This window comes from Limulus polyphemus, unplaced genomic scaffold, assembly GCF_000517525.1.
Source record: "Limulus polyphemus unplaced genomic scaffold, Limulus_polyphemus-2.1.2 Scaffold4363, whole genome shotgun sequence".
Classification (NCBI taxonomy): Eukaryota; Metazoa; Arthropoda; class Merostomata; order Xiphosura; family Limulidae; genus Limulus; species Limulus polyphemus.
The window spans coordinates 29,338-41,446 of NW_013669973.1; the positions used below are offsets into that span (position 1 = coordinate 29,338).

General features: G+C 39.8%; 1 protein-coding gene across 1 annotated transcript in view; it reads left to right on the forward strand.

Moving 5' to 3' along the window:
• LOC106471038 (zinc finger SWIM domain-containing protein 5-like) overlaps positions 1-12,109 on the forward strand; it is a gene marked incomplete at its 5' end in the record, with an annotated part of 83,289 nt that overhangs the window by 28,038 nt on the left and 43,142 nt on the right. The window contains one exon of the mRNA XM_022399664.1: positions 5,644-5,792. Coding sequence (XP_022255372.1) covers positions 5,644-5,792 — 149 coding nt within the window. The remainder of the gene's footprint in view (positions 1-5,643; positions 5,793-12,109) is intronic.

Sequence of the window (12,109 nt, forward strand, 5' to 3'; positions counted from 1 at the left end):
AACACAAGATTATGGAGTTGGGTTGGGACTCTCCCCCCCCCCCAACCACCATATTATCCAGATGTGGCACCATCAGATTACCATCTTTTTCGTTTGCTGCAATACCATCTTAATAGGAAACAAATGCAAATGTGGAAGGTGTTAAAGAGGATATCGACATGTTTTTTTTTTTTTGCTTCAAAGCCAAGTGATTTCTTTAATCAGAGCCTTAACAACCTAATTGTAAGATGGAAAAGCATCATTGATAAGAATGGACACTATTTCATTTAATAAAACATTAATTTCTTGATGACCTAATATAACCATTCTTTCTTCAGCAATGCCTGTGTCCAGATGTCTTTTTTGTGCTTTTTGAGTTTTTAGTCGCATTAATCAACTGCCTGCCTTTCTTCAGTGCTACATTGTTTTTGTTCTTCTTGCACTTTCATTCCATCCACCTGATTACAGCTTTGTTTTCTCTAGTCACCACAACAATGTATGCCAACTATATATATATACATACTGTTAATGGACCCCAAATACACTTACTTATCTCATTAGTTCATTTAATAGAGCACACGTCTACATGTGACAGGGCTCAGATTTCACTTTGTAGCGAGGCATGGGCTTTCCACAACCTTATTGAGATGTGTTGAATTATGGTGTGTCAACAAGTTAACTAACGATGTTTCCAGTTTTATGCATCAGGTGGTTGGTTCTTCTCTGGTTCAGGTTCTTAGCTGTTTCGTTTCTTTGCCTATAGACAGTTTTGGCTAGCTGTTCCACTTCTGGCCTTTCTTTCTGGCTCTTCTCTCTCTGATAAAGAACACACACTTTAGTTGCTTCATCCTTTTCTGTTTACTCTGCTCATAACTCAGATATGCATCTTTCTTTCTCATTTGCTTGTGTTGCATATCATAATGACTCTTGAGTTCTTTTACTTTATGAGCTTCCTTCTGTCCTACCTTCACATGGGTCATAGTCTTCCTTGTCCTCGTGACTCATTTTGTGTGGCGTAAAGTTGTGAATATTTAATATTTTTTTAATCTCAGTCTCTTATGTTCCTTCTATTTCTTGGGGAGCTTTTCTTTCTCTTTTTTTACTCTTTCTATCCTACAATTTGCTCATCTTGTTTTTACTATTCACACTATGGCTCTTCATTGTGACCCCTTTTGTTTTAATGGGGCTACCTATTCATATTTGTTTGCCCCTTTTGGCTTCTGTTTCGTCTTCTACTCTCTTTGATTCTCTGTTCTTCAGATCTCCTTGGTCTGGATGCTTTTCTTTCAGGTGTGTACTTCATTTCCCCCTCTCTCCTTGACCCAAGTCTTGCCCCTATTCTCATTGCACAAATGTTTGGAGAGTTTATCTCAAGTTTTTGGCTTCTCAGGCTGGGGCCACTCTCCAGCAATCTTCCTAGCTTAAGGACTAACTAGACCATGGATACCTTTATTGGTTACCCAACCTTGAGAGTACTGTTTTTTTGTCTTATCACTTGTACTTACCATTCCCTCTTCCACTGGGCAGGCCATCAGGACATTTGACCCTGGAACCTTTGGTGCCTGCCTATTCCCTCTTGCACACCCATAGTCTTGCTACAGTGATTAACATTGGGTTGTGCAAGTTCTTTCTTCAGGTTTGTTCCTACTTTTCATCTTCCACATCCTCTTTCTCTTCATCCTATAACCTGTCCTTTTTCCTAATTCCTCTGCATTTTCGACATCTTCCTGGGAGTTTTCTTGAATCTTCTACAGGGTGGGCTCAACCATCTCCCTAGCATCGTAATGCCATGGAGATCTTGGTATTGAAGGATCTTCACTCTCATGAGTGAGAGATTCTCTTGCTTTTGAAGTCTCTGGCTTCTCTCTACACATGCATTTTCAATGGGCTTTGGAAGATCTATAGCACATGTTCTGTGATCTATTATTTGCACTTCTGCCATTACATTAATCATTTCCTCATATCTGTTGTGAGGGATCAGTTGCTCCAACATGACCTGTGGTATTTCACCATATTCTTCCTCTACCCAATTTTTATCTTTACTGTGACTTCTTTCTTTCCAGATGGGGAGGCAGTTCTCAATGCCTCCACAATATCCATGGTATGGTCTCTAGTGGAGCAATCTCTGCTTATCAATATTCTGGAGTTGTCTGCAACTTTTTGGACTTGCCAGAGTCTTTGGTTGTATCTTATGATGATCCATTTTGATGTTTCTGTGGTTGTTTCTTTTGGGACCTATGCTTTACCTGGTTTTTGTCATAGACCCACCCATTTCAATGATTGCTGGTTTCTGAGTTGTTTTGTCCACACCTCTTGCTTTTTGTCTGGCACTATTCTATTTTGGCTATTTTTCCCTCTACTTACTTGCTGTCATCTTCATTTAGACATTCACACCTTCATCTCCTTCCATTCTCTGTATCATCAGGACCTGTTGATTTGTTCCCTGACAACACCTTTCTTCCAAAGACTTGGACTTTTCAGGAGGATGACCAGTTGTTTTTTTTCTCTTATCTCTCTCCCTTGTATTTCCTCATTATACAATCATTTCAGTCCTTATTGTCTTTTAGGTTCTGTTAAGACTATCCATTACTATCACACTCAGGCAACCACTTTTTGTGGACACCACCATTACCTGTTTTTTACATGACTTACCTCTAGAGACTTATTTCCTTCCACTTTAACCATTTGGGTTCATCAGCTCGTTCTTCTAACATATTTCTTTTTGGGTGAGTCTGACTGATTACTTTTTAAGGTCAACTCCCATCAGATTAGGTATATCATAATCTCTCGTCTCCTTTCAATGTCAACCTTTGATAGTGATGTTGAAGGCTAGTATATGGAATTCTAACACATTCGTATTCCATTACTTACACCACTTGACAGTTTCATGTGCCTCTGATTTTTGCCTCCCTTTGTTTTACCATTCTCCAGTCTATACAGAGACTCTAGTGTGTGAGTTTTGCCTGTTGATTTTCTTTTGCAGCTTCTTTGTTGATCTAGTTTGATAACCATGTCCCTCACATACTTAATGACACCACTGAATGTATATTATTTTTTTTTCATACACATTCATAAACAAATATTGGACAAAGGATACTGTCTCCTATTGAGTTTTTCTTTACTAAGCAAGCACACTGGTCTTGTGGAAGTCAAACCTCATGGGTTTTTCTATCTCTATTTCTGAAATGAACTCATTGTTCAACACTAGCCCCTCCACTAGAGAGATAAAGAGGTCAGTAGCATTTCTGAAATTTACATTTTCAGGTACAGAAAATGTATTTTAGGTAGACATTTACCTCTCTTCACCACCTTCCCACCTCATTTCTGGTGCATTTCCTTAGCCTCATCAAGAATGATTCTATGATCATGTTCTAGTACACAGAGGGATTACTGTGAATGGAGCATGTTACCCTTTTTGGTGAAGGCTAAAACATTATGGCGATTGCGTTATAGGCTGTCACAATACACATAGACATGTGTTGGGTGGTATAATTTGATCAAGGTTTGTGGCATGTGCACGAAATTCCATGGTAGTTATGTGAAAAAAAATAATAGCTCTTAGTGGAGCAGAGAAGAAAGTTTCATCGTTTTAAGTTTTTGAAGGTTATTATAAGATGCTTTGTTATTATCAGAGTAAGCTAAGGAAAGAAATCTGTTTATTTCAACACTCAGAAAGAGTTTCTTTTTTAAATGTCTTTAGGTTTTTTAAAATATATTTTCCTATACTCAGGGTGAGCTAAGTAAAAAAACGTGCTTGTTTTAATACTCAGAAAGTGTTTCTCTTTTAACTTTTTGTGGTGGATGTGTGGGATTGATAACTCAAACTTGATCAAGCTACCTCATGCATTATGCATCAAATAATTATTAACTATACATCACTGTACTCACTTGCTCAGTAATCAAACTATTGCAGTGATGGAATAGCATTATTTTTTTATATTTTGAACCTTTAAACATTGATGCTTGTGCAGTATGAAATACTCTTAATTTCTTGGGTGATTGAATAACACACTTATTATATAATTATGCAAGTGACAGCTTCATTCTACAATCCTGATATTTTTCAAGTTAAGAATCATAATCCGACATTTGTTGGGTAAATAAAACTGCGTGTAAACAAGATAAATGCATGATTACAAACAGTTACTGATTGATATACATAGTTTTAACAAATGAACTACATGATCAACAAACAAAGAATGTGAATCCATGCATTTTAGGACCAACCATTTTGTGTTTACAGGGTCAATTTTTTAGTCAAATATATCTTCACTATCTTTGTCATCAAGTATATTCTGCATTGAATCATTTTCTTTGGCATCCATCATGTTGGTGCAGTCTTAAAGCCTGCACTCCTCTGTGCACTTTAGTCCATTAGACAAGCACTGACATCTGGGGAGTTGATAAGTACAAGGTCTTTTGTAGGATAAGAATTCCAAGATGACTTGAGGAGTAGGAGAGCTAGTCATCCATTTGATACCAATCTTGCCATCCTCTCCTACTGTCCAGGATGGCACATCTGGGGAGTTGATAGGTACAAGGTCTTTTGTAGGATAAGAATTCCAAGATGACTTGAGGAGTAGGAGAGCTAGTCATCCATTTGATACCAATCTTACCATCCTCTCCTACTGTCCAGGATGGCACATCTGGAGTTGCTACTAGACTACATCTCAATATAGTGCTTTGGTAATTGGCTCTCAGAGCATGTTGGTAAAGATTATCTTCCCATGTCTTGATTTCTTTGTGAACCATGGAGTTCATTTACGTGTCAGGTATGAGTATAACCAGTGTGCAATCTACATGTATTCTCCTGGAGGATTGTAAAAAGGTCATGTGGCAAGTGTCACATGCTTCTGTGATGACACCTGCTTCTCAAGATGCCTCTCCTGTGCCTCTATGTTTTCTTTAAAGTTCTGTCATAATTTGTTGACTAGGGTCTCAGTGGGTTTTGTAGTACCCTTTCCACGTTAAGTTTTCTACCACTGCCTATCAGTAGCATTCTACTGAATAAATAACGATCTGCTTTGAGGATGGTTTTCTTCTTGGAGGATTTAGTACTTCTGTTTACCCACAGACTATTGAAGAAGTTTAATTTCATTTGAGTTGTACCAGATTCACTAATGGTTTCTTTCTTTGTCTGTGTTGTCATATGCTAACACAGCTAGAACTACAGAGTACTTATTTGTCATTTGTATTGCATCACTACAACATCATCTTCCTGCACTTGCAATTTTTGAAGACATAATGTGGTGTCTATTTCATCCAGTTCTTAATTTGAAATCTCATGTCCTAGATGGTTCAGGATTTTTATGATCTCAACATTTCCAGTGAACCTCTTTTTTGGCCAGGGTAATAAAATATGCTTTGTCTACTTGTTTCACTGTTGCATCATAGATGAGGTCTTGGGAAAATAATCACACTAACTTCTGTACACCAGTTGTTTGATTAAAAGCTTTTGTATTGCCAGTCAGCAGAATTGTTAGAAATTCTCTGGAGATGTATACATATTTGTCATCTAGTTCACTGGGACAAAGTGGCCAAGACTGCTCATTGTGTGCTTCCTTTATTTCATTCTGTAGATGTAATGCTGCTATGGAAAGCAATTTCTCCATTTTATCATCATTTCTAGTATACATATGTATCTTCTCCTTCATTCTCATACAGTCTTGGGCTAGGTCTGTTTTAGAAAGATTGTCAGAAGCTTGCTCTTTTCACTGGAGAATAGATGGAGACTTGCACCAAACTTGCCAACCAGCTTATGATTATGTACTTTTTGTGTCTGGTTTGATTTCAGTTACACCTAGAGGATACATGTAAGACAAGTTTTTCAGTAAGGTCTGTCATGTTTGCAACATGTGGTCTTCCAATGAGGTCTGTCCTGATGTGGTCAAACATACTGTAGTCTGATGACTGTGACACTGCATATGACTTTGCATCTCCTTCTTCCTCAGTGCAACCTTTGGCTGTTGGTTGTGTAATTAATATAATATGATTTATGGTAGTGCACTTCAGCAACTACTATATCATATGGCCAAAATCATTTAACCATCTTCATCTCTTCCTCAGTCCACACATTTGTTCCTATTCTTGCTACTGCATCTTGAAGAGTGTTATATGCATGCAAGTCCACATGTTAGAGTAGTTTCTCATGGGTGTGAATTCCTTTTACATATTTGCTGCATTTGTCACAAAACATACACTTGGCAGAATAAACAGTTAACTCATGCATTGGAGTTTGGGATTAGGGCCAGAAGTTCTGCACAGGCACTTTTGAGGCTTTCAGTTTCTCCAAAGACTTCTTATGCATGAAGTTGTTGCTATATTTCTGCTCATATCATATATTAGAAATCCCCTCAGTGATCAATCTTTATTGCAGAATTGGAGCAGAGTCTCGTATTCTTGCAGCTTTAAGAGTGTATGCTATGACTTAATCTCCATAGGCTTTGTCAGGTTACTAGTTGTCACATAGTGAATGCATGTCAGTTTTTGGTCCTTAGGCTAGTTTTGGCAGCAAAGTTGGTTCGTAGTCAGTTTCCACTGATTCTATGGTTGACTCTATTCACTCAATCACAGGCTTGAAATGGCTAAAAATGTCACCCTTATTATTTGCACTTCCGGTATTTAAGTTATCTAACCTATTGTCATAATCCTTTTAAATCACTAAGGACTTCAGTGTTAATGGATCTACTGGTATTGTGTATGTTTATAATAAATAATAATAAAAGGAGAATTCAGATTCTCTTCAACAGGGATCTGGAGCAGGGCCAGCTACAAGAGGGTGTGGGTCTTACGCCAGCCCTTGTCTGGAGCTTTGTTAGTTTCGAAACAGACTTACCTCCTCTCACACAAAAGGCTATCTTGATCATTGACTGCTCACTAAGCATTGCTAGAAGAACTTTAGTAATCAGTCTTTATCTTTATACTCCACCAGTTGTCATTTCTGAACATGTACACATGTGACTACTTTTGCACTATCTAAAACAGCACAACTAGCTCCCTCTGCTATTCCTGCTTAATCATCACTTTTTCAATTGGCATGACACAGTTTAGACATGTGTTTAATTTTTCCAAGTGGGACTACAGTCTTTGATTGTGCTTTGTTACCTTTTAAGTCAAAGTTTAATCTCACAATTTTTTTAACTTTTGTGTTTGTTTCCAATTGTTTCAATTAAATTCTCATTTCCTAATTCTATGTTTTTAATGTGAATTTGAGATTTAATGCGGTGGACAATGATATTCCCACCACAGATGATAAAGCACATGGCATGACTTTGCAGTACATGGGATCCACTTTATCTGCTGAGGAAGCTCAAGCCTTGGTTCACGGGGAGTTAAAATTTTACGTTCGGCCGGCGATTTCCCCTCCTTGTCCAGCTGAACATGTTTCTGAGGAGACCTACCACCACAAGGAAGAAAATTTGGACTCTGTTTTTCTTGCAACTTCTTTTTTTGTTCTTTTACAGTCTACACCCATTCAGGACATTTCAAATCCCACTCTCTTCTTACAACTTGCCATTCAGGTATTCCATGTTTTAGGTGTTTCCTCTGTAGCCTATGATTCTTCCTCTGCCTTATTGAGTGAAAGTCCACTTTCTTATTATTATGTTTTCCTCCTTCTCCCGACATTAGTGTTCTTTCTCAGAAATTTTCTGATCAATTACAGTTGGGTATAGGCATGCACCGTTCCCCCTTGTTTGTTGGATCAATATGCCTTGGCTTATCAGTTGGGTCTTTATGTGGATGACTGGCTCCTGCTCACCTATTTCCATTCACAATCAGTGAATCACACATGTGCTTGTACGGGAAGCAGCACGGGTTGATTTTCTTATCAAGTTGGAGAAGGCTTTTCATACCCCCACTCAATACCTGATTCATTTGGGGGTTTTCTTCAATTCACATTTCAGTCATGCCAAGCCTTCTTTTTGTCTCAGGGATATAGAATGGGCAGTCACAAAGGCCCTTACATCTCTTTCTCTTACGACTCCAGAGGTTTTATCTCTTTTGAGGATGTGGGCTTCCTTGGAAGGTCTCATTCCTATGGGTTGAGCTCATATGTATTCACTTCAGTGGACCCTTCTCGGTCAGTGGAACTTCTCCCTGCATCCCTTGAACCATCCTGTTACCCTTCCTTCTGTGATGAGGGCAGACCTAGTTTGGTGGCTCGACAGGGATCAGACCATAGTGGGGGGTTTTCATTCCTCCACCTCGTCCAGAGTTATGTCTGTTCATGGATGCATCTTTTGTGGGGTGGGAGCTTTCTTCAACTCTCAAGAGCTTTCCAGTCTGTGGCCTGTAGAGGAGTCTGCACTTCACATCAATATACCCGAGCTTTTGGCAGTCCATTGGGCTTTGGTTCATTTCCTTCAACTCATGCAGGGGTGGGTGGTTATGGTCCACTCTGACAATTCCATGGTCATCAATTATATCACCAAGCAAGGTGGAACAAAATCCAGATCTCTGTGTTTTCAGACTCTGAATCTTCTTTTCTTAGCTCATGATCACAACATAGCAGTGTTAATTTGCCATGTTCCTGGAGCCATGAATCTGGTTGCAGATTGTTTATCTTCTCCCCAGGTAGTGGGCCCTTCATTCACATGTTTTTTGGTAGGTGTGTTCTCAACTGGGACATTGCTTATCAATGCCTTTGCCACATACTGGAATACCAAACTTCCTTCCTTTTGGCCTCCCATTTCACACCCCTCAGCTTTGGGTGTAAATCATTCAGTAAAGATTGGATGGATCCTCTCATCTATGCTTACCTATCCAAACTTCTATCCCTCATTCAGACCACTTATTGTCTCATTTTGCTGGTCGCTCCATATTGGCCTGTACAGCCTTGGTTCGCTCTGCTTTGGCCATTACTTGTGCAATGTCCCCTACCTTACCTTTGTCTCAGGTTCTCCTCTGTCAACCTTGATCAGATGTAGTTCATACTGACATGACCTGGCATGGCCAGGTGGTTAGGGCATTCACCTCGCAATCTGAGGGTCGCAGGTTCGAATCCCCATACCACCAAACATGCTCGCCCTTTCAGCCATGGGGATCTTATTATGTGATGGTCAATCCCACTAATTGTTGGTAAAAGAGTAGCCCAAGAGTTGGCAGTGGGTGGTGTTGACTAGCTGCCTTCCCTCTAGTCTTACACTACTAAATTAAGGACTACTAGCACAGATAGCCCTCGTGTAGTTTTGCACGAAATTCAAAAACAAATAAACAAACACCACCAAACTCCATCTTCATGCTTGGCTTTTATCCAGTTCCTTGTCTCAGCAAGGGACTGACTCCTCGTGTAACATCTTTTCTTTCCTGAACCATCATCATTGATCATTTACCAATAGCATTGGTCTACCTTCCGACATTGGTCTCTACACCATGGTTTCCATCCCTCCTTTCCTTCTGTTCCTCAGCTTTCCCAGTTCTTCTCCTGATTATTTGACCAGGGCTTGTCCATTTCAACTGTGTCTAGTTATTGGGCAGCCCAATCAAACATCATCGGTTCTTCCCAGTTCCATAACATTTTCTTCTCCCCTGTCATTTCCCTTTTTTTCTGTTCCTTTTGTATTGGTTGTCCTCCACATCCCTTTGTTGTATCAGATTGGGATCTTAATTGGGATCTTTCTCTTTCTTCCTTTGAACCACTTGCTATATTTATGAGATTTATGTAGCCCGGGAAGGTGGTTTGTCTTTCTCATCCCATATCTTTACCTTCGATTTCCAACCAGTTCTTATCCAAATAGGCTTCTCTGTCTGGTTCGATCATTGAGGTGTTTTGTGGCTCATACTGCCTCCTTTTGGGGTTCATGTTCCCTACTGTTTATTCCTTGGAACTCGTGTTTCCCATGATCTGTCTCCAGTAACTCACTGGTTGGGTACGTCAACTCATCAGGATGGCATATTTGGACTTGTCCATGGAAAGTCACCAACTTCACAATTTCTCTTCACATCAAATTTGTGAAATTATCATGTCTTTAGCTGCTTGCCATTACCTTCCTTTGGAAGAAATTGTCAAGGCTGGTATGTGGATAACTCCCAATACCTTTGTTGCTCATTATCTGTTTCTTCCTCTGGTGAATATCATCTTTCTTCTGTGGCAGTTCTGCATACATCCATTTGCCGTTAACTTGGATAAGTCTGCTCATTTCTTTTATGCTTTCTTTTCAGCTTCACCCTTCCCTAAGCTCCTTTATGGACCCCACATAGTGGCAGGTGTTACATGGTCAGGTATGCTTTGTCTAAAACCTGCACTAAATGCAGTAACTATATAATTATCACAGTTGAGGTGGGGTGTTTCTATAAAGCCACTGGGTGCTTTCCTAATAGTGTATATGTATATCTATGTATTATAATCATATCTTTAGTGGACCATCACTCAGTGACTTCATGAGTAAAACAGAAGGGGATTTCTGCCTTTCTCTGCTGAGCATTTGATTCCTTAATCAGGTTCGGTCTGCTTTTCAAAATAGGGAAATGTAGTCACTCATTGTCCTGCCTCCTGTGTGACATTCATTTGGACTCTCCACCACCTTTTTACTCCCATTTACTTTGAGTGGAGCATGGAAGTCCTTACCACTCTCAGTTTTTATTTGCTAGGGTGGTGAACCATGGAGGCTTCCTCCTGAGTGTTACTGTACTTATGCTCATTTATCCACTAAGAAGAAGAGGATGAAGCTGGTTCCCTATTGGCACTTCCCCTGGATGTTTTCTGCCTGGGTGGACTGCATTCAGTAAAACCAATGATCAAATTTTATTTGGGGCCAGCCTACATGGGATCGTCCTTGTAATACCGGGTTCAGGATGCAACACCCTGTTCCTATGGCTATGTGCAGTAGATGCCTCTCTTCTTGTTCCGGCCCGGCATGGCTAGGTGGTTAGGGAGCCCAACTCGCAATCTGCGGGTTCAAATTCCCGTCCCACCAAACATGCTCACTCTTTCAACCGTGGGGTGTTATAATGTAATGTAATGGTCAATCCCACTATTCATTGGTAAAAGAGTAGTCTTCTAGTCTTACACTGCTAAATTAGGGACGGCTAGTGCAGAGAGCCCTCGTGTAGCTTTGAGCGAAATTAAAAAACAAACAAACAAACAATCTCTTCTTGTTCATTCCATTTGCAGAAGGGTTTTTTTCCTGCTTCTGTGGTTGGGTTTGAGAAACTTTGTCTCCTTCATAATACCAGCAACGGGACATCCACGCTCTCTATGGTTAGGTGAATGCTGCTTGTCCTCCTCATAATTCTGGATACAGGATGTCTCTACCCTGCATTTATGGTTGAGTGAGGTATGATTTTGCTTGTTGTACTGGTTACAGCTTTCCCTGTTCTTACGGTTGAGTCAAGGCCCTGTAATGTCGGGTTAGGTTTGTTGTACTTCTTGCTCCCACAGTGGTTTTGGGAGTTTGCCCAGTTACAACCATTTACTCACTTCTTCTTAGTAATTAGTTATTTATGATTGCTTGACATACAACACTGTTTACTTATGGTTGGGTTGTTGGGTATAGATAACATATTCCACCTGCTTTAGCCATCTGTTAGTATTACATTTTGTATCTCGCTATATGCTGATACAGCTTGCACCTTCTTAATGGTCTTACAATTGTGCAAGCATTACCTTTTCCACCCATTTTATGTTACATTCCTAATTCCTGGACGAAGAGCATATCTGTTCCAAAAGTAGTGCGGTACCCAACAGGTATGTTTCATTTTCATCTCCGAGCATACTCGTTCATTCTTGGCAGTCACTTTGTTCTTTGTGCACCTCCACCAGCCCTCCATCTTTGCAATGTAGAATTCTAGCCTTTTGTATGAGTAGAGGTAGGTCCATTTTGGAAGTTAACATTTTCTTACACAGAAAATCTATTTCCAATAGGTACTTACCTCCTCCCACATGCTTCCCCCACTAAAACCATTGTTTTTATTCTAGTACCTGCTTGTTCTTGAAAGTGAGGATTGAGCGGAAATAGCAGAGGTAATTAGTTGTACTGATATAGGTGGTGCAATACTATTGGTGGAGAGTAGTCACATGATATGTACATGTTCAGAAATGGTGCAAAACTGGTAGTGTATAAAGACTGGTGTGCTGATTACTAAAATTCTTTTAGCAGTTTTTAGAGTCAATGATTGAGATAGCCTTTTA